Genomic DNA, 18076 nt, shown 5'->3' with positions numbered 1-18076 from the left:
TGCGTATCCTACTGCTCGCATCCAGCGATCACGTCTAGGATTCTAAAAGGCAAAATGTTTCTCTGGCCGATACTTGCCTACATTCTAGCGACGACAGAGGCGGATAACATTAATTATCGCTTACGATAGATATCAAAACTATTAAGAGTTTTGATTTGATTCAAGGCCAATAACTGTGGCCTAAAATATAGTATTTCATTCCTATTTGGACAATGAATCTGCAATAGCCTATATATAGAGGCTAAAGACAATACAGAAAGGGACCTCTCTCAAATCAATCAATCCCAGCGATTACAAAGCCTCCCCGGAGCAAACCCTCAACCTCGTTGAAACCCGGTGACCGCCCGCCAGTCCTAGTCTCCTCGCGAGCCTACTGTCAGCCTCACCAGTTCAACCCGGCGACCGTACTTCCAGTCCCAGTCTCCCCAAGAGCCGACTGCGAGCACAACCGCCACTGTTACTTCCAGCGAAGCAAGGGTAACGCCCTCGCACCCAGCGAAGCTAAAGTCACGCTTTAGCAAACCCCTGCTTCTCTCAAACTTCCCAGTGATTGCTCTGCTCAGCCTCTCAACGTTGAGTATCGATTTGGTGAACGCAAAGAGACCACAACCAAAGCCCTTACCCGCGTAAGGCAAGAAGTCCTTCTCCGGAAGGCAAGAAAAGAACCCTGTGACGAGGTTGGTGCTCTCCTCGTCCACAACGCTTGAAGAAGAAGTCAGGTCACGGGACTACCCCAACGACTGCACCCCGCGGTGCTGGCACGCCTGCGCAACCACTCGCCCAAAAGAGACTGTTTGCACACCAGCTGGTTTTGGAGCCAAACAGGGGGTGCTCTGTTTTGTCATTGGTTTATGCTTCCAGTTTGCTTAGTTCCTTAGTAGGGGATTACCTTTCTTAGTTTGGCCGGGTCGGCTTTACCCTACTTATGGGTTGTGTAGACGTGCAGTTGAGTTTCTTTTCGTTAGGGGCCTTGCTATGTTTGCTTATTTTATATTGTTGTCTAGGTGCTCATTGTATTGGGGCTTACATACGTACCGGGTTCCTTTGTAACATTGTTGGTTTGAGTAATGAAAAGTACTTACGTTTCTCCTCAAAAAAAAAAAAAAAATTACATTTCTCAAATAAAAAATGTCAATCCAGCATAGATGTTAATATTCCATTTTTTGTCCCCAAAAGATTCCAACTTTACAAAACAAAATGAAAGATGTCAACGCTAAACCTGTGTTTCAGCTCACCCAGATGACAAAAATTCCAAATTTTGTTGTGTTCTGAGTAACAAGAGAGAAGAACAAAGATTCGAAAAATTGAATCAAGGGTTTACAAGAATAGGAGGAAGAACTAATATTAAACAAGTTACACAACAAATTTTGACACTTGCCCTTGCCAGGGCTTTGAACTTGAATGAATGCACACATATCAAAATACATCCCAGCTACATTTTCATCCCGTATCATTCACACAGTTCATGAGTGGGATGCAAAATGAAACATGACAAACAAAATACACATAAAGTTACAAGTCAAATACAGATTTTTCTTATATTGATACCAATGTAGTAGAAGAATCCAATACCACTACAGGAGATTTTGGAGGAGAAGACAAATAAGGCTTTGGTGGCATCTGCAAGGACTCAACACTCCCTTCCAACATTTCTATAACTTCTCTAATCGCTGGCCGGTTTGAAGGGTCAGTTTGTATGCACCACAAGCTCACTATTATCAGTTTCCTTGCCCTTACTTTGTCCTCCTCATTCATGATGCTTTGCAGACCAAGTTCTTGATCCATTTCAAGACGATTGTAAATCCAGTGTGGAAAATATATCTCACTAGTATCTTCAACTTCAACATTGATGTTCCGTCTTCCCCCGGCCATCTCCGAAAGCATCATTCCATAACTATACACATCTGATTTGTGTGAGACACCTCCAAAGTTTCTACAGAACACCTCTGGAGCAATGTATCCAGCTGTACCTCTTGCATATAACATAGACACAATACTCTCTTTCCTGTCACATATTTTGGCAAGGCCGAAATCAGAGATCTTAGGCAAGAAGTTCTCATCAAGAAGAATGTTATGAGGCTTGATGTCGAAATGCAAAATTCTTGTGTTGCAGCCACGATGCAAGTATTCTAGACCCCGAGCAATGCCAAGTGAAATTTGTTCCAATGCTTCCCATCCCAAGTTATGATCTTTTCGGGGGTTATTTGCATCAAATATGAACTTCTCAAGAGATCCATTAGGCATGAATTCATATATGAGAGCTCTTTTTGAACCCTCAAAACAAAATCCCAACAAGCTGACAATATTGACATGGGAAGTTCTACTAATGGCTGCAACCTCATTCATGAACTCTTCTCCATTACCTTTTGATCTGTTCAAGACCTTTACTGCTACAAGACGACCATCTTTTAACTCTCCTTTGTATACACCACCATAGCCCCCTTGCCCCAACTTTTTTTTGAAGGAGTTGGTCATTTTCCGGACATCCGAATAACTGTATCTTTTAACATGAAGTGGCCAGTAGTTCCTTAGAAAAGCCTCAACATTTAGATGATCTTGCCGTTTCTTCTTCTTCCAAAAGATTAAGCAAGAGATAACCGCTAGAGCCACAACGCCAGCCACTGCACCTGCTGATTGAGAAAGAAAGCCATAAATTAAAGGAAATGGCAAATGCATGCTTTAAAGCTAATAGAATGTTGGCGCTGCACTTGTTCAGTTTTCTGCAAGATGATTATTGGCCATATCAAATAGATATTTACTTGAAGAGATATTGATCATACCTAGTCCTAGCTTCAATATGGATATCTGATCACCTGCAATATTTTTGCAAGTCAAGTAATGTCATTCGCAAAAGCAAAGAAGACTGAAATAGATTGACATTGAATTCCAGAAACAGTAGAAAGCACAATCTGATCTATTGTTTCCTCTTTCTAATAGTTAAATCACTGGAAAAACGAGTGTAGTTATCATACAGTAGAGAAAGGAAAGCAATTAATATGGCAAGCATCAAATTTGTGCACAAAGGTATTTTATCTTCTCTTTAGGGCCAAAACATAGGCTTCTGCGTAACACTCTTTGGAACATTTAAATTTTCTGTCAACATATTGTTATGTGCCTTTTCTTTTTTTCTTAACATTTTAATTGCACCTGAAGGGAGAACCGAGTAGTCAATGCTAGAAGAATAGTTGAATTGAAAGTACGGAAATCTGAGTGATTGAACACTATGGTGCGGGACTTGGTGAAGTTTTAGTATGTAAAGTATAACAAGTATAATTAGTATCGATGAAGCCAAAAGGTAAGCTCTGTATCAGGAGTTTACAGAGTCTATCAGGTTGCATTAAGATCATGTATGAACAACAGATTAAAGATAGGTGAAGTATATACTTGGTGCCCTCATTCTCTCTTAACAAACAAATAATAAATAATGACCAAAAACCACTACCAGCCTTGGCCTTAGCTTGGATTCCTTATCTGCTCCAATATTTTTCCAACTTTAATTACTCAACTTCTCAGTCAACAGGGTACTTGACTGATGGGTAGTCAAAAAAAGATGAGAGTCGAGAGCGAGAGCGTGCCCTCTCAAAACCCTAGCGCCGCCTCTTGTAGGCTGCTTCCAGGGAGGTCTTCGGCACCTCCAGTCCCAGGTTTCTCTCAACGATTATGCCTTGAGGCGGATTGGTTCCATTCTCGGTGTAAGGAATGGTGGGTTGCGGTAGTGGCGATCCTCTTCATTCTCCAGCCAAGACGTAAACGTCTTCGGGATCATAGTTTGAGGAGGAGATCTGGGATCTGGTATGGACCGGGGCACCAGTCCTTTAGGGTTTGGCAGGTCGTTGATGGCGGGTCAAGGTTGCTGGTGGCGGCGCTGCAGCGTGGTGGCAGAGTCCTGCTTCGGCGGGTAGCGCAGCGGATGATGCCGAAGCCGCTGGTGTGGTCCATGGGGGTGGGCTGGCTGCTTGTGGCGGCGGGATTGCTTACTTTCTGGGTTGATCTGCTGGTAGCGCTGGTTTGGCTGTTCGGAGTTGCTTTTTTGGCTGCTCGGAATCTCGGGTCTGGCAGTTTGGCGGTTGCTGGTATGGTGGCTACACTGGGTATGGATGACGTATGCATTCGGCGACGGTCGACGGCTGCAAAGGGTTCCTGGGCTGCTGGGCCCAACTCAGCCCATATGTTGGGTTTTGATTCTCCTTTGGGTTGGATTTGGGATCCAGGAGACAGTGTGGTTGAATTTCTACTCAATTGTCAAGAGGCTTGCCCTAAAGCTAAGGGCAAAAGGAAACTCTAAGTTTCCCGTTTTTCTGTGCCTAGTATTTGCTTTCTAGAGTCTAGTGCTATGTAAGTTAGCTTCTCTAATTGTACACCAATTGAGGTCTCTAGGCGATTAGGGTTGCTATAACAAGACGCTTAGATAGTTATGGGTTTTGGGCATCTAGCTAGGCACTGTAATAAGTGAGCGCATTTGTCTACAGTGAGGGTTACTTGTCATTTGCTTGGCAGCTTGTGCCATCTAGAACTGTTGGTATGAGACAGCTTGTGATGTATGTGCCTTCTGGTCATGGATAAGTTAATGAAGTTATCTATTTCTCAAAAAAAAAAAAACAGGGAACTTGACTGAAATAATATTTGGAGCTAACCTTGAGACAGAAAAGGGCTGGGCACGGGCCGAGCCCGCATGACATTGACATTTTGCTGAGCCCAGGACCTAGTCCGAAATTTTCGGGCCAGTTTTAGGGCTTTCTTGCCCAACCCGTCCTTTAAATAAAAACAATAAAAAATATCTTTGGCTTTGAAACAGAGAGAGAGAGAGATCTTTGGCTTTGAAAAACCAAAGGGAGAAGAGATTTGGATCGCTGGGAAACGAGAAGAAAGGTCGCGGCTTGGAGACTTGAACTTGCGGCGGCTATCGTACTCGGAGATTTGGATTGCTTGGAAGAGACTTGCAGCGGCGGCGGAGGAGGACGAAGAGACTTGAAGGCTGGGTTGGAATGTTGGACTAAGGGATTGAATTTGAAATCTGGAAGGGGATTGAATCATTTGAATGGGATTGAAGGCTGGATATGAGTGTTCGACTAAGGGATTGATTCGATTGAATTTGAAATCTGGAAATCTGGGGTTCTGTTATTCGAAGCTAGAGTAGAGAGGATCCGGGACAATTGAGAAAATTAGCAAAAGTGAAAAACGATACCGTATATGGGGATAAAATGAAGAAAAAAAACTGAAAGGGGATTATAGTGTCTTTCGATCCGGTAGACCTTTTACACTCAGCTCAACCAGATTCATGTTGAAAGAAAAATACATGGTTTCAATCTTCATGATCACCTCCAAGTTGAAGGTCCTCCGCAACAAGGCAAAATCTCTACCGGATGAAAAGACAAATAGTACAAACACAAATTTCGATGCATTTACCTGCTTTGGCACATTTGCCTTCCTCCTTCTCATCCTGGCACATACCTTCTTCTGCGAGGGCACATTTCAATTTTCCATTGTCATCCACGCATTTACCTCTAGTAATAGAGCACTGATCACATTCTTCGGTAAAAGGCACGTGAAGGGAGAATTTAGCAGTCAATGCAGAAGGGCTATAGACATTGGGACGGGAATAGATGGCTTAGTTCAACAAAAACAAGACGACAATCATTTGAAAACTCTTTCGAGTTTGTGTTTTTGCATCTTTGATTCAAAAAGTTTTCAAGAAACTGCATTTGTTTTCTCAGAGTCATATTCCTTGAAGCAACGGAATTGCATCAAGGCATGGCAGAGAAAGAACAAAGGTTCATGTTTGGCAACCAATTTTGTGTACCTATATTCAGATGGATATACCTTTCAGTGCGACTGAGCAATTAAATTCTCTCTCGTGTGCCAGGCACATGCCTCCTCTATCATAGCATTTAGAACATTTTCTGGATACTGTCACTTGAACGGTGAAGTTAACAGTGAGGGTAGAGTGATGTTGATTCAAAGGATTCCAACCCGGAAGAAGGGGGAGCAGAACAACCGTACACGGTGGAGAAGCTCTTGGTATATAATTGGGAGAAGTATAATAATAAGTATGGGAAGCACTGCTGCAGCAGAATTCAAGATCCGGAACGGACAGCGGGTTGCTACATTTGAACAGGGTCAGAGTGGATGTGACGGACACATTAGATATTGGAGAAGGGTCGGGAAGACTTAAATACTCGAAGCTTTCATCATCGCAGGAATCTTTTTCCAGTCGCTGCTGAAGCTCTTTGTCATTGATCGAGATGATCTTATTCGACTGAGAGAAGCTTTCAATTTCATGCCAGTATCCGCCCTCTATGAATTGGATCCTCGGACGTTCAGAACAATCAACAGAATACAATCCGCATTGAGGATGTTCCCTTTTTTTGAACGGGAAAGAGATGTTGCCTATTACATCATTACAGAAGTAGTAGCGGGAACAACGTGTGTGGATTCTCTCTTCTTCAGCAGAGTGAAGAACAGCAAGATTAGTGAGAAGAAATGAAATAAACAAAGTGAAAGGAGCCATCCAAGAATTCCCGGCTGAACAACAAGCACAACAAAACTGCTGAAGAAGTGTTTTCTCTTAAGATGTTGGTAAGTAAATTTCGTAACACGCTAGCTTAGTTGACTTGGAAATTGGTAATGGAAGACTTGGAACTTTAATTGGCTGAGGTAGTTTCCTCCTCATCTTCAACATTGACTAGTACCAGATAGACCTCAGGTCTTGACTCTTCAAACAACGATATAAGACTTCATTGTCCAGTACTGATGTAAGACGCCTGCTTCTATAGCCAGATTCCAATCTCTATTGCTGAGTTTATACTAGAGATTCATGAACTACAATGTTGTCATTATCCTCACAATACCTAGCAATTATTCAAGTAATTCTCTTCTGACCGAAAACTCATAGAAAAGTCCAATTCTGGATGAGACTAATCAGACTATGTTCAATCAAAGAGTGATTCAAACATATCACCTTTCACTATCATACAGTTCAAGAGGATTAAAGCTTAGTTGATTAATATTAATAGAACCACAAGTACGTATGCAAAGCCAAAGCCAAAACTCCTGTGGAGATATAAATGGGAAATCACGGTCTGATATTTATGCAAAATATGAACATAATGACAATAACTCCATTTAATATATACATTCCCTCATGCCTTACCTAACAGTGATGTGCCTAATTGGATATGTTTTCCTATTAGTCAAAAATCAAGTAGATCAGTAGAAATCATAAATAACCCATCTAATTGAATCTCAGATATACATGGGTTTGGTTTGCATGGGTTCAAACACTTGTTACTTGATGCTACCCAGATCAATTTGATATTTAATTGAAGAGATCTATCTTACCGAGTCCTAGCTTCAAACCCAAATGATGATTTCCTGCAACATAGCAAAAGCTGTTGTTAGCCAAAGCAGAGAAGATTGAAGTGGCATAGATAAACATTCCATAATAACAAGATAAATTTTGCCTACAATTAGTCCCTACAACAGATTGCTTCCTATTTTCTCAAGAATATCGCTGGAGAAAAGGAATTGGAGTATGGCACGACAGAGCAAGACAAACAGTGATGTCTTTGGCACATTTGCCATCCTCCTCATCCTGGCATTTACCTTCTGGTGTGGGGGGACAAATGAATTCTCCCGTCTGATTCCAACATATACTTTGTGGTGGGGGGCCACACTTCCATTCTCCATGATCATCCAAGCAATTAAAATGAAGGGAGAATTTAGCAGTCAATGCAGAAGCATTATAGACATTGGAAGGAAAACCTGGACGTATGGGGATCTGAATGGCTGAGCAATTTAAACTAGGATTTGATACATTATAGTAAATATGATTTACACTCGTGCAGGCATAGTTAGGACCCTTGTAAGGAGGAGTCTTGTTGCATTTGAACAGGGTAAGGTTGTGTGGGTGTGTATAGAAGATGGGAGTAGGGCCTGGAAGACTTAAATCATTGAAAACATCATCATCACATGTATCTCCTTTTAAGCGCCCTATGCGCTCCTGAAGCCGGCCGTCATTGATAAAAACGGAATCTGATCGATAAGTGCTTTCCAATTGAAACCAGTATCCGCCATCTTTGAGTTGAATCTTCGGTTTAAGGTGGTCAGAACAGTCAAGAGTGTAGAATCCGCATTCAGGACGACTGGGTGTTGTGTTTTTAAAGGGGAAGGAGATTCTAGCTACTGTCTCATTACAGAAGGAGGGTGGACAACTCTCAGCGGAGTAAAGAAGCAGAAGATGAGTGAAGACAGAGAAAATAAACACAGCCACCGTAGCCATCGGTAATCCTAGAACAAACTATCACTAAAAGAAATACACCTACTTCCTCAGAAGAAGACTATCACCATTACAGAAGAAGACTGGACAAGTAGTTTGGCTTCTTTTTCCTCAGCGGAGTGTATTAGAATAACAAGACCAGTGAGAGCAGAGAGACAGTAAACAAAACAGGACGACTATTTGCTCCCATTCTCTCCCCGCGAACAACAACTGAACAAAAACAATAACTTACTATTTACTCCCCTCTCTCATCTTTGATATCTCTCTGCCTCTCAACACGCTATTGACTCGGAGAGTACTGGATGCGCAAGGCTTTGAAGTCTTTGCGCTTGGGTGGTGACAAATTGAAGGGTCCCCAAGCTAATCCAGTACTTGGATGAGCATATGCTCACAGGGACGTTACGTGGAAATTTGGTAATATGCTAGCTAGTAGACTTGGAAATTGGAAATGTAAGTCTTGGAACTTTCGATTGGATGAGGTAGTTTCCTTCTCATGTTCACCATTGAGCAGCACTAGAAAGACCTGAGCTTTTGACTCTTCAAACAAAGATATATAGATTATTCTCCATTGAGATTGGCTAGCCTGCATAAATATCTAGATTTCATTCTCAAGTGTACTTGAGATTCATGAACTACAGTTACTACATTATTGTCATAACCTCAACAATTTCTTTCGACCAAAAACTCATAGAAAGTCCAATGCTGCAGTGAAGTTGTTGAATCAGGAAGAACGGGGACCTCAAAGATTGAACACTCTGGTGGTGGACTAGGCATATGCGAGGCTGCCTAAAACCTAAACACCCTAAACAGCGTCCACTAAAATCAGACCATGCTCACAGGATGGTTACGTGGTCACAACGAACCAATTATAATTTAAATACAGATGACCTTTTAGACAGACATCTCTCTGCCTCTCAACACGAGAATTGGACTCGGCTGCACTTTGTGTTTGGTTTACTCCCCAAGCTAATATTCACGACTTGAATGGTAACCAAAAACAGGTTCACCAAAGATTTGAGTATGTTCACAGGGAGGTTACGTATACACTACAGAACAATTAACACTTAAATAAGGATGACCTTCAAGACAACACAACACATGGATATAGAAATAGGTGGGGTTTCTTTAAGTACCAATCTTCCTCAATTCCTAAGACTCATCTTACATTATTTATCAAATTTACATATACATTTCATCCATCACTAGAGAAAGATTCAAACAATGCCTGGCCTAAGAAAATGGGTTACAAAAAATTGAATGAAGGGTTTAAAGAATAGGGATGAGCAATAAAGAAGTTACACTACTCTTATTCCGCTAGGGCGTTTTCCTTCCATGGCATCCTTCTTATTACGACAATCAGAACAGAGGAAAGGCCCTTGCCAAGGCTTTGAACTCATGGAGAAGATGGAACCAGCATGAACAGATATGCCCTCACTCGGTGCAAGGTCAACTTGGCATACAGCACACATAAACAGCCCAGATGTTGTTGATTGTGCCGTGCACTCATCATTGCCCAGCCTGCAACACAATCATATAATCATCAGTTTCAGATATAACTGAAATACACAATAGGAAACTTCCCACCAGAAAATCACTTTTCGGAGAAGCCAAGCAACAAATAGAACTTCCTACTCAAAATTATGACAGTGCTGAAAACTTGCTTTTGAAGTTGAAAGGATAACTGCGAATACTCTTCCTGGAGAAAATCAACTAACCTTTCAGCAAGCATGGCAGAGCCTTCTTCAAATAGTTCTTCCACAATACCCACAGCTGATAGCTTCTTGGATAGTTTGTGAGCAGAATCACGTGACTTCTTCCTGAACAACAGGGCCCTCAGCTTGTTCTGCTTTTTTGGGGGAGTTGTAGGCTGTACCGAGTTATCAGGAGGGATTATGTCAACAACTATACAGGTTGTATCATCCTTTAAACCCCTTGACCTTAAAGCCTCCTACACAACAATTCAAATCAAATGCAATAGGAAAGACTTCTTGGCTTTTATTATATACGCAAACTGAAAGAAAAGGCATAAGTGATAATTCAAAATTTCAAAGTACCTTCACTACTTGTCTAGCAGCAAGTTCAGCGGGCAACCCACGGCAAGATTTTGCTGCCTCTTCTGAGGATAGGGCATCCCAGATGCCATCAGAAGCAATTATGAGCCTCCCTCCTCTATTTGATAGCTTTAATACCAATAAACAATATCAGCTTTCATGTTAACAGAAGACCTGTCATGGGATTGAATTGAAACAAATCTATGTTTTAGCTCAGCAGGGCAACAGATACCTTGACTTGTTTCACATATGGTATTGGAACTATGAACTCCCCAACATCCATGTCTCCAATCGACCTAGACAGGCATAAACCTCCTGGCCAACAACGAAGAGGACCAATCTGCAAATATTAAACAGCATATGAAACAACGATAGATAAGAATCATATTTGTTATTTGAAGAGGTATCTTAATTCCTTTTTCAGTAAAAACAAGGTTTAAGAGCCCTCACCTCCGCACCACCAACAATGCTCAACCTCCCTACTTCCCCGCCACTTGCAGCAACACGCTCCCTCCTGCAATTACAGCACAATTATTCATGACTAACCATTACAAAATCCAGGGTACAGGAATCTGATTCTATATATAGTCAATACGTACTCTTCTACATTCTCTTCAAGTCTATGATCAACAGTTAAAGTGGAAACTGCACCACCCTGGGTATCTAAGATACAACGGGAGTCTCCTACTGATGCTACTGTCACAGTCCATCCATCAACTATTACAACAGTAGCTGTTGTTCCAGAAGTTTCTCCTGGAGAATACGAGTATAAAACAATAAGTCGTCTTCCTTTAGTGCATGAAAATTATGAGGTATGACATAAAACAAGGAGAAGATAGGCCTAAAGAATTTGCAAGTTACATGCCTCTACTTTGGAAATCCTTATCAGCCTTCACAAACCCTGCAACCAAGGCCCGAGGTAAGGCTTGGAGCCACTCCTCCCTTCCTAGCCCCCTGGGAATAGCACCCATCACATGATTTAACAAGTTCTCCCTTGTATATATGGCTGCTGCGTTTCCATTGTGCCCGTCAAAGATCTGGCAATAAAGAAAATTGCTTTAACCACACTGCTTCACCCTCAAAATGTTTATATTGGAATATACTGTACCATCTATGTTGGAAAGTATCAAACCACTAAAAATCCATACAGAACATTTACAGTGAACAACTTCACAAACTTGGGCATGCCTCATGGTTCAACCATATAAAAGCTGAGCTGTGAGAGTATAATTCTGTATGGACATATAAGAGTGACTCATGATTACCGCAAATGCAGAAAATGTTGATGAAGAATTTCCAGGCACTCGCTGACCATCAGTCTTGATCAGAAAATAATCCTCCCCTTTCCTGGATTGAGCCGCATGCCCGTATCTGACAGTCGGCTTTTCCATCTTCTCATTCTTCATCTCTCTGCTGATCAATGCAGCAAGAGGCACCAGATTATGATGATTACGCCTCCCTTCTGTAGACCCCATAAGTACCACACCACTATCTTTCCAGAGGCCCAAGACCTTCAAAGTTCAAATTATCTAACTATACCTCAAAAGCATACTAATGCTAAACAGATCCCAACACTACAAAAACACTATTACACTAATAGCATCCAACATAAATTTTGGTACTCCAGCTGATCTGCATATATCAATCACAAAAACAATTACAAAACTGAACAACAAAGACAAAGTCGATCAATCAACAACTCCGAAGCTAACAAAAGTAAATGGAAGAAAAATAAAAATGCCAACCAGCATAGATGTTAATATTCCATTACTTGTCCCCAAAAAGATTCCAACTTTACAAAACAAAATGAAAGTTGTCAACGTTAAACCTGTGTTTCAGCTCACCCAGATGACAAAAATTCCGAATTTTGTTTTGTTCGGAGTAACCAAGGAGAAGAACAAAGATTCGAAAACAAGAGGAAAAGAGAGAGAAAAGAAAATGTGGAATACCAGAGAGAATGTCTTGAGTGTGAAAGCCAAGCGCAGATCCGATTGCGACAGTAACAAGCAAACACAGCAGAAGAAGATGAAGAAGAACACTAAGAAAAGCAGATAAAGAAATCAGGTCGGAGACGAAACGCGTTTTCGTGACCAGGTATGAACTGTAAAACCCATTAATCAAAACCCAAATCTTCAATCTTTTAATACTTAAAAACCAGCCTTTGAATTCTTCTCGAGTCAGCTTCACAACATTTTCATCCACCAGACAGACCACAATTTAGAAAGAAAAAGAATACAAAACAAATCTCAGACCCAGCGATTGTTTTTTTTTTTTTTTGTTGGGTGTGGAAACTGGAAAAGCTATCTTTTTAGTGCGAAGGAAAAAGAGAAAAGTGGGTTTGGCTGACAACAAAGCAGTGCATCCATACATAAACCCACATTCTGCTGCTGCTAAAAGTTGGTTTCTCTAAAGTCTAAAGCTTTACCCTTTTTTTTTTCTTTCTTTTTTTTCTTTTCGGGAACGAAAGTTACAGCGGGATTTGATTTATTGAGCTCTAAGAAACAGCATCGTCTGTCTGTTTGTTTGTTTACCTAACAGATCTTGTAGGAGAGTTTCCCGGAGATTATTATTGATCGATTTCTTTTTCTTCTATTATGGCCTCTTTGTTTTTATTATGGTTTTGACATTCTCTGCGCGATTATTAAAATTTGAACATGAAAATTTATTTATAAAGAAAAATATTGATCAATGAATTAAATCTCCGTAATTTTTCTAAGCTTTAAAATCATCACATTTGAAATTTTAAGATAGCTTTTAGGTTAATAAGTTGTTCTTTTCATAGTGAATATTTCTTTTGAGTTTTGCTTTGTTTGAGGTTATATATTTAGAATTTTTGTTCTGTATATTGGTGCATTTTAGAACTGAAATATTTCATGAACAATTCATAGGTTCACCCTTTGGATGAATGAGCAAATTTACCATCTCTTGCGATTAATGTATAATAACTTTATAATTTTATAATCCAACCATTCATATTGTATAACGTAATATCAAGATTAGCTCTGTAAAAAATCAATTAAATTGAAGACCTTTTAGTTATTCATTTCTATGAATTACATGAACGGTTCATCATAGTGGTAATAAGTGTTGTTAGAACCATCTATTTGTTTGATTCAATTAAATAATTAAACTATTTCAGATTCGATTGATTTTTTACATAGATGATCTTTAAAGGATAATTTAAGATATAGACCGTTAAATTATAAATTTATTCAATAAAAATATTTTAATCGACAATGGGGGTGAATATGCTCATTCACCCCGGGGTGAACCTAAGAATTGTTCTTATTTCATTACACTGACTTATCAACTCTAAATCACTTTATACGAAAGCTAAATAAAAATAATTGCACCTAAAATAACACTTATGAGTATATCTCCTCAAACACTCTATTTCTACGAATATCAAATTCAAATTTATTTTAGTTATTTTTTAGAGTTTAGAAATGATTAGGGGCTTTCTTAATTGCCACGACTCACTTTTCTCTTCTTCTTCTTTTTCTGATTGTTATATTAAAGCAAAATCCCAAGCTTTTCATGCAATCTATTTAATTTTTTTCCTTCGCCAAATTTATTTTTGTGTTTGTTAATATTAGCAACCCCAAGAAATGCGAGCTGAAGACCCTGAAGCTGAAGCAAGCTCACGGGAGAGGTTCCGGTGCAGTGGAGTGCAGGGTTGCCAAGTGGCATCTGACCGGGATTCAAAAACTTTGTGGCGAAAAGCTGACACGTTCCTGGCAATCGTGCATGTGTTTCTGTGAGGGCCAATGATGTGGACACGCGGCACAGTGCGCACGTTCTATGTTCTGGGTTGAATCCTAGTGCTGCGACTGTAGGCTTGCTTTTCTCCTGCTGTGGGGGCTTTCGGTGGTCCCCATACACCCCCTCAGTCAATACTGACGGTGATGCTTATAGGACCACCATCTCTTATCCTGTGGCGCAATACGCTCTATCTTTCCTTTTCAGTTCATTATCAGGATTAGTTGCCCCTATTCGTTTTAACAACCGTTTGACTTTTGTGGTGTTGTTATATGGTGTAGTTTCTCATTTTTGGCCGATGAGAAGTGAAATGGTTCGGGACTAGGGGTTGGAAATAATCAAATCATCGGTTTTGGTCGATTGATTGATTGATTGATCATTCCGACCCGAACGATTAGTCATTGAGTTGTATTGAGTTTTGAGTTTTTAACTGCGCGAGTCAATTAATATTATTTGCACAATTGTGGTTTTAAGAAATTCTAATAGAGATGACATGAAGACTCATATCATGAAACCACTATCATATCTAAGCCCTACATCATACAATATCGAGTCGACCAACTGCTTTGATCAGCACACTCTCAATAAGTTATCGGTATGCTATGTGAGAAATTAGATATCGAAATATTATGGTTGGATTAGTTTGACCACTAATTCACATCGGGAAGACCAGTACCCCCACTTTGGTAGCTGGTTTGATCAAAGTAGCATATTTTGCTTTTGATGTTATGGTTTTGGTCTTCAAACTAAAATTTTAATTGTTATCAATGGGGCTGATTATTGGCTTTTCTTGATCTTCCATGGAAAAGGGTTTTTGTCCCTCCTACTTATACAATATAAGCACAAAAACAATGAAATAAAAACAAAATGGATATGTGTACCAGTGTCCTTATGTAGTTTCACTTGTTAATTAGATTTGTCCTAATTATCTGAGACTGAGCGTTTGTTGATTAATCTCTCAGATAAAGTGATAGTTAATTGAGTGATTAGGTACAACAGCATGTGGTTGTGTAATAATGAAGTTGCCCAAAATACTATAAGCAGGGCAGGGGGTTGTAGCCCTCATGGGGCTATTCCACAAATCCCAATTATAAAAATGGGTGACTGGCCGGGTATCCTATGTCCCATATAATTAGTGTTAACGTTGGCTCCATGATTTTCAGTGAGAAAAACGGATAGGTTTGGATCAAAACCAAACCGATCATAGAAAATGCTCTGCAACAAATGATGTTCCTCCCATACAAACCATTAGACTTGATCGATCAACGAGCATAGAAGTATATCGAGCTGATCGATAATCGGAGTGAACTCGAACGGATAGCATTAATGCTCTAGACCATTATAGAAAATCCTTCGTCCAGCAACCAAACTCGATCCCCATTGCCCGCAGATAGCTAGCTAGCTAGCTGGTCTTACTGTCAAATATATATTTGTCTGGGATGAACAAAGCTGAAACCCTGCATGTGTTGCAGCAAGCTCAAGGAATTAAACTACTCCCCAGTAAAGCAAATCTCATGTAAGATATATATGTCAGTGATTTGGTATTATTTTTTAGGGTTTGCTTTATTCCTCTAGCTAGCTGCCAAGATATTTAGAATGCGGAATATATATGGATCAATATCAGTATGAATATGAAAGCGGCTCTGTCTGGGGATGGTATGGATTACGACATTAGCAAATTGTGATGATAATGGAAGTGTCATTCAATTCGTCCAAACAGAGTTAAGTGCAGATGGGGAAGTTTGTAGTTGGAAGAAGAATAGTCTGGTGGAAGATTTAATAGGACGGAGGATCTGCATGGAAATTGAGCAAAGATAACAGCAAAATGGCAACTCGTTATCATGTGTTCTGTCTGCCTTATGTCAACTCATTCTCATCAACACCCCCAAGTTCGTGTTTTTACATCTTCATGGGAGTCGACCAAGGATACATATTGATGGATATATAGACTTCTTCTATCTCGCCATAACATCTCCAAAGTTTTTATCAATGTAAGTTAAACAAAATTTAGACGACATCTCCTTTAAAAAAAAAAAAAAAAACTCACACGGTCTTTTCGGATGAAATTATTGAAATGGCAAATGTTATTTCCAATTCAAATTATATAAAATGTGTGATGCCAATTCCTTAATTTAAGCAAAAACTAAGACAATTTCTGCACGTACTTTTCATCAGCAAAGATTATTGTCCGATTTAATTTGATTACACTTTTTTTATTTTCATTATTTAATGACACTCTCTAATGGTGATTAGATCATTTATTTTGTTTAAAAATATAAGTCGCTGGCAAAATTAGTTCAGTCAACCTGTATATCACATGTTCTAACTTAGCATCAATAGCATTTCCAAAAAACAAAACAAAAATTAGCATCCTTAGTGAGTACATGTTCAACAACTTCTGACCAAATTGAGATTTCTGAGAATTCAGTAATAATCCCCGTACAAATCAGATGCCTTGGTCCTTGGATCCATCATCACATTCACATATTATTGTCTATTCCTTTTCTAGCTTTCAGCTATGAACTTTCAAGGCAAGGAAATTAGGGGAAAAAACAAAGTCTTTTGTGTGTTTTGACTTTTGAGCTGGGATAACGGGTCCTGCAACACGTGGAGTGTTTGGCCCACCTGCCACTTTCATCGGACAGCTAACTACTTATTGGGCCCGGCAATCAAGATTCATTATCCTGCTGAATACTACAAACTAGAGATCTCCTTATTTGTTATACTTTTTGTTGGCTACTTCAGCCCAGCCCAAATTTTTGACCCTTTTTCAGTCCCCCCAAGCCTATATCTGAGCTTATCCAAGCCCAACCCAATACCAAAAACTTGGAGAGCCTTCTCTTCATCACAACCTCAGCATTTACTGGCCTCAAAATGGCTGTTGAGATGGATATTAAGCAATTGGAAGTGGAGATTGATTCTGCTGTGTTGTTTAACCTTCTACACAGTACTGATATTGAGCTTCATCCTCTTGGAACCTTGTTGAACATTTGGCACAACATTTTGAGTCCTACTCTATCAAGCACATTTACATAAAGAGGAATACGGTCGCTGATATTTTAGCCAAAAGGAGTCTTGATCAAGATTTGGGAACTTATAGCTTCAATACCAATCCAACTTTTACTACTCAAGCTATCTTAGATGACATTGATGGCCTAGTGAGGTCTCGTTCCTTTGTAACAGCCTTGGCTATTTAGTTTCTGTGTTTTTGTTTTCTTTTGTTTGGGCTTCAGGCCCCCTTGTAACCAACAAAAAAAAGAAGTACAAGTTGTACTCTTGTATGGGAGAACCTAGAAGGGCCCAATGAGGAGATCTCACAAAGTTTCGATAATTTATTGTATAGTTCCGGACCGCCATGTACCCGTGCTACTAATCTTATTGGCATACATGCAAAGCTTTGCTGTTGTCGATCAACTTCACATAATTCTACCGAAATGTCGTGATTGTATTGGTACAAACCACCAATAGGCCAGAAGACAGTTGATGAGGCCAAGTTTAAGAACTTTGGGCCTTTAAAGCAGAAAGAAGTTTCAGGCAGGTGGCCCAAATCAGATTTTTTTTGTTCCCATTTATTTTCTGTGGTCAGAGAAAGAACAACAACTTTGGTGGCTGCAAAGAATCTATTATTAAAAAGGAACAAACAATGACATTGAAGTCTCACCTAAAATTTGGGTCTCAATTTTTTTCATAAATTGGTATTCAAGCCTAAAACCATGTCTTTGTCAAGCAAACCATTGTCACTATAACACAAGAATTTGTTTCAGTGATGAAACCAATTATTGGCTTACATCATGAAAACTAACAAATCAAAATCAATTCTGCCTAAAGGAGCAGTCTCAACATCTAAAACTCCAAGCAATAAGAGGAAGAAAAAAAATGTAACAAATGCAATTTCTCTTTTCGCCTCCCTGGGTCAAAACATCTAAATTATTACTGATCAATTCATTTACTCGTTACGTATTTTTTCAGTTTCTAAATTTTTAATACTCAT

General features: G+C 39.7%; 2 protein-coding genes across 6 annotated transcripts; both read right to left on the bottom strand.

The window, feature by feature from the left end:
- Window positions 1-1295: 1295 nt before the first annotated feature.
- LOC112197854 (rust resistance kinase Lr10) lies at window positions 1296-8768 on the bottom strand. 5 transcript variants are annotated; one of them, XM_024338754.2, is made up of 4 exons: window positions 7603-8768; window positions 7339-7371; window positions 2781-2813; window positions 1296-2630 (listed from the first exon to the last, which is right to left on the bottom strand). In XM_024338754.2, exons 1-4 carry the CDS (start codon window positions 8276-8278, stop codon window positions 1537-1539), a joined length of 1836 nt encoding a protein of 611 aa, XP_024194522.1. In that variant the 5' UTR covers window positions 8279-8768; the 3' UTR covers window positions 1296-1536. The 5 variants fall into 5 exon arrangements, with proteins under 5 accessions (XP_024194522.1, XP_024194523.1, XP_040374107.1 ...); XM_024338755.2 differs by having other exon boundaries at window positions 1296-2627; window positions 7603-8767; XM_040518173.1 differs by having other exon boundaries at window positions 1296-2627; window positions 5821-7371; window positions 7603-7718.
- Window positions 8769-9380: 612 nt separating this feature from the next.
- On the bottom strand, window positions 9381-12799 carry LOC112197857 (probable protein phosphatase 2C 15). Its single transcript, XM_024338768.2, has 9 exons — window positions 12276-12799; window positions 11592-11958; window positions 11192-11363; window positions 10926-11079; window positions 10777-10840; window positions 10559-10666; window positions 10330-10455; window positions 9991-10223; window positions 9381-9793 (listed from the first exon to the last, which is right to left on the bottom strand). The coding sequence occupies exons 2-9, from the start codon at window positions 11799-11801 to the stop codon at window positions 9571-9573; spliced, it is 1290 nt and encodes a 429-aa protein (XP_024194536.1). The 5' UTR covers window positions 11802-11958; window positions 12276-12799; the 3' UTR covers window positions 9381-9570.
- Between the last annotated feature and the right edge of the window lie 5277 nt (window positions 12800-18076).

The sequence above is a fragment of the Rosa chinensis genome, chromosome 4 (genome assembly GCF_002994745.2).
Source record: "Rosa chinensis cultivar Old Blush chromosome 4, RchiOBHm-V2, whole genome shotgun sequence".
Lineage (NCBI taxonomy): Eukaryota > Viridiplantae > Streptophyta > Magnoliopsida > Rosales > Rosaceae > Rosa > Rosa chinensis.
This window is presented reverse-complemented; position numbering and strand designations above follow the sequence as displayed.

Excerpts from the sequence above, each read along its gene's own strand:
- LOC112197857 (XM_024338768.2), bottom strand. The coding sequence starts at position 11,801 with ATGGGGTCTACAGAAGGGAGGCGTAATCATCATAATCTGGTGCCTCTT. Across the intron at positions 11,364-11,591 it reads CAACATTTTCTGCATTTGCG|ATCTTTGACGGGCACAATGG; the intron begins GTAATCATGAGT and ends CTTTATTGCCAG. Across the intron at positions 10,456-10,558 it reads CATATGTGAAACAAGTCAAG|CTATCAAATAGAGGAGGGAG; the intron begins GTATCTGTTGCC and ends TTGGTATTAAAG.
- LOC112197854 (XM_024338754.2), bottom strand. The coding sequence starts at position 8,278 with ATGGCTACGGTGGCTGTGTTTATTTTCTCTGTCTTCACTCATCTTCTG. Across the intron at positions 2,814-7,338 it reads GGGTTTGAAGCTAGGACTCG|GTGATCAGATATCCATATTG; the intron begins GTAAGATAGATC and ends AAAATATTGCAG. Across the intron at positions 2,631-2,780 it reads CATATTGAAGCTAGGACTAG|CAGGTGCAGTGGCTGGCGTT; the intron begins GTATGATCAATA and ends TTTCTCAATCAG.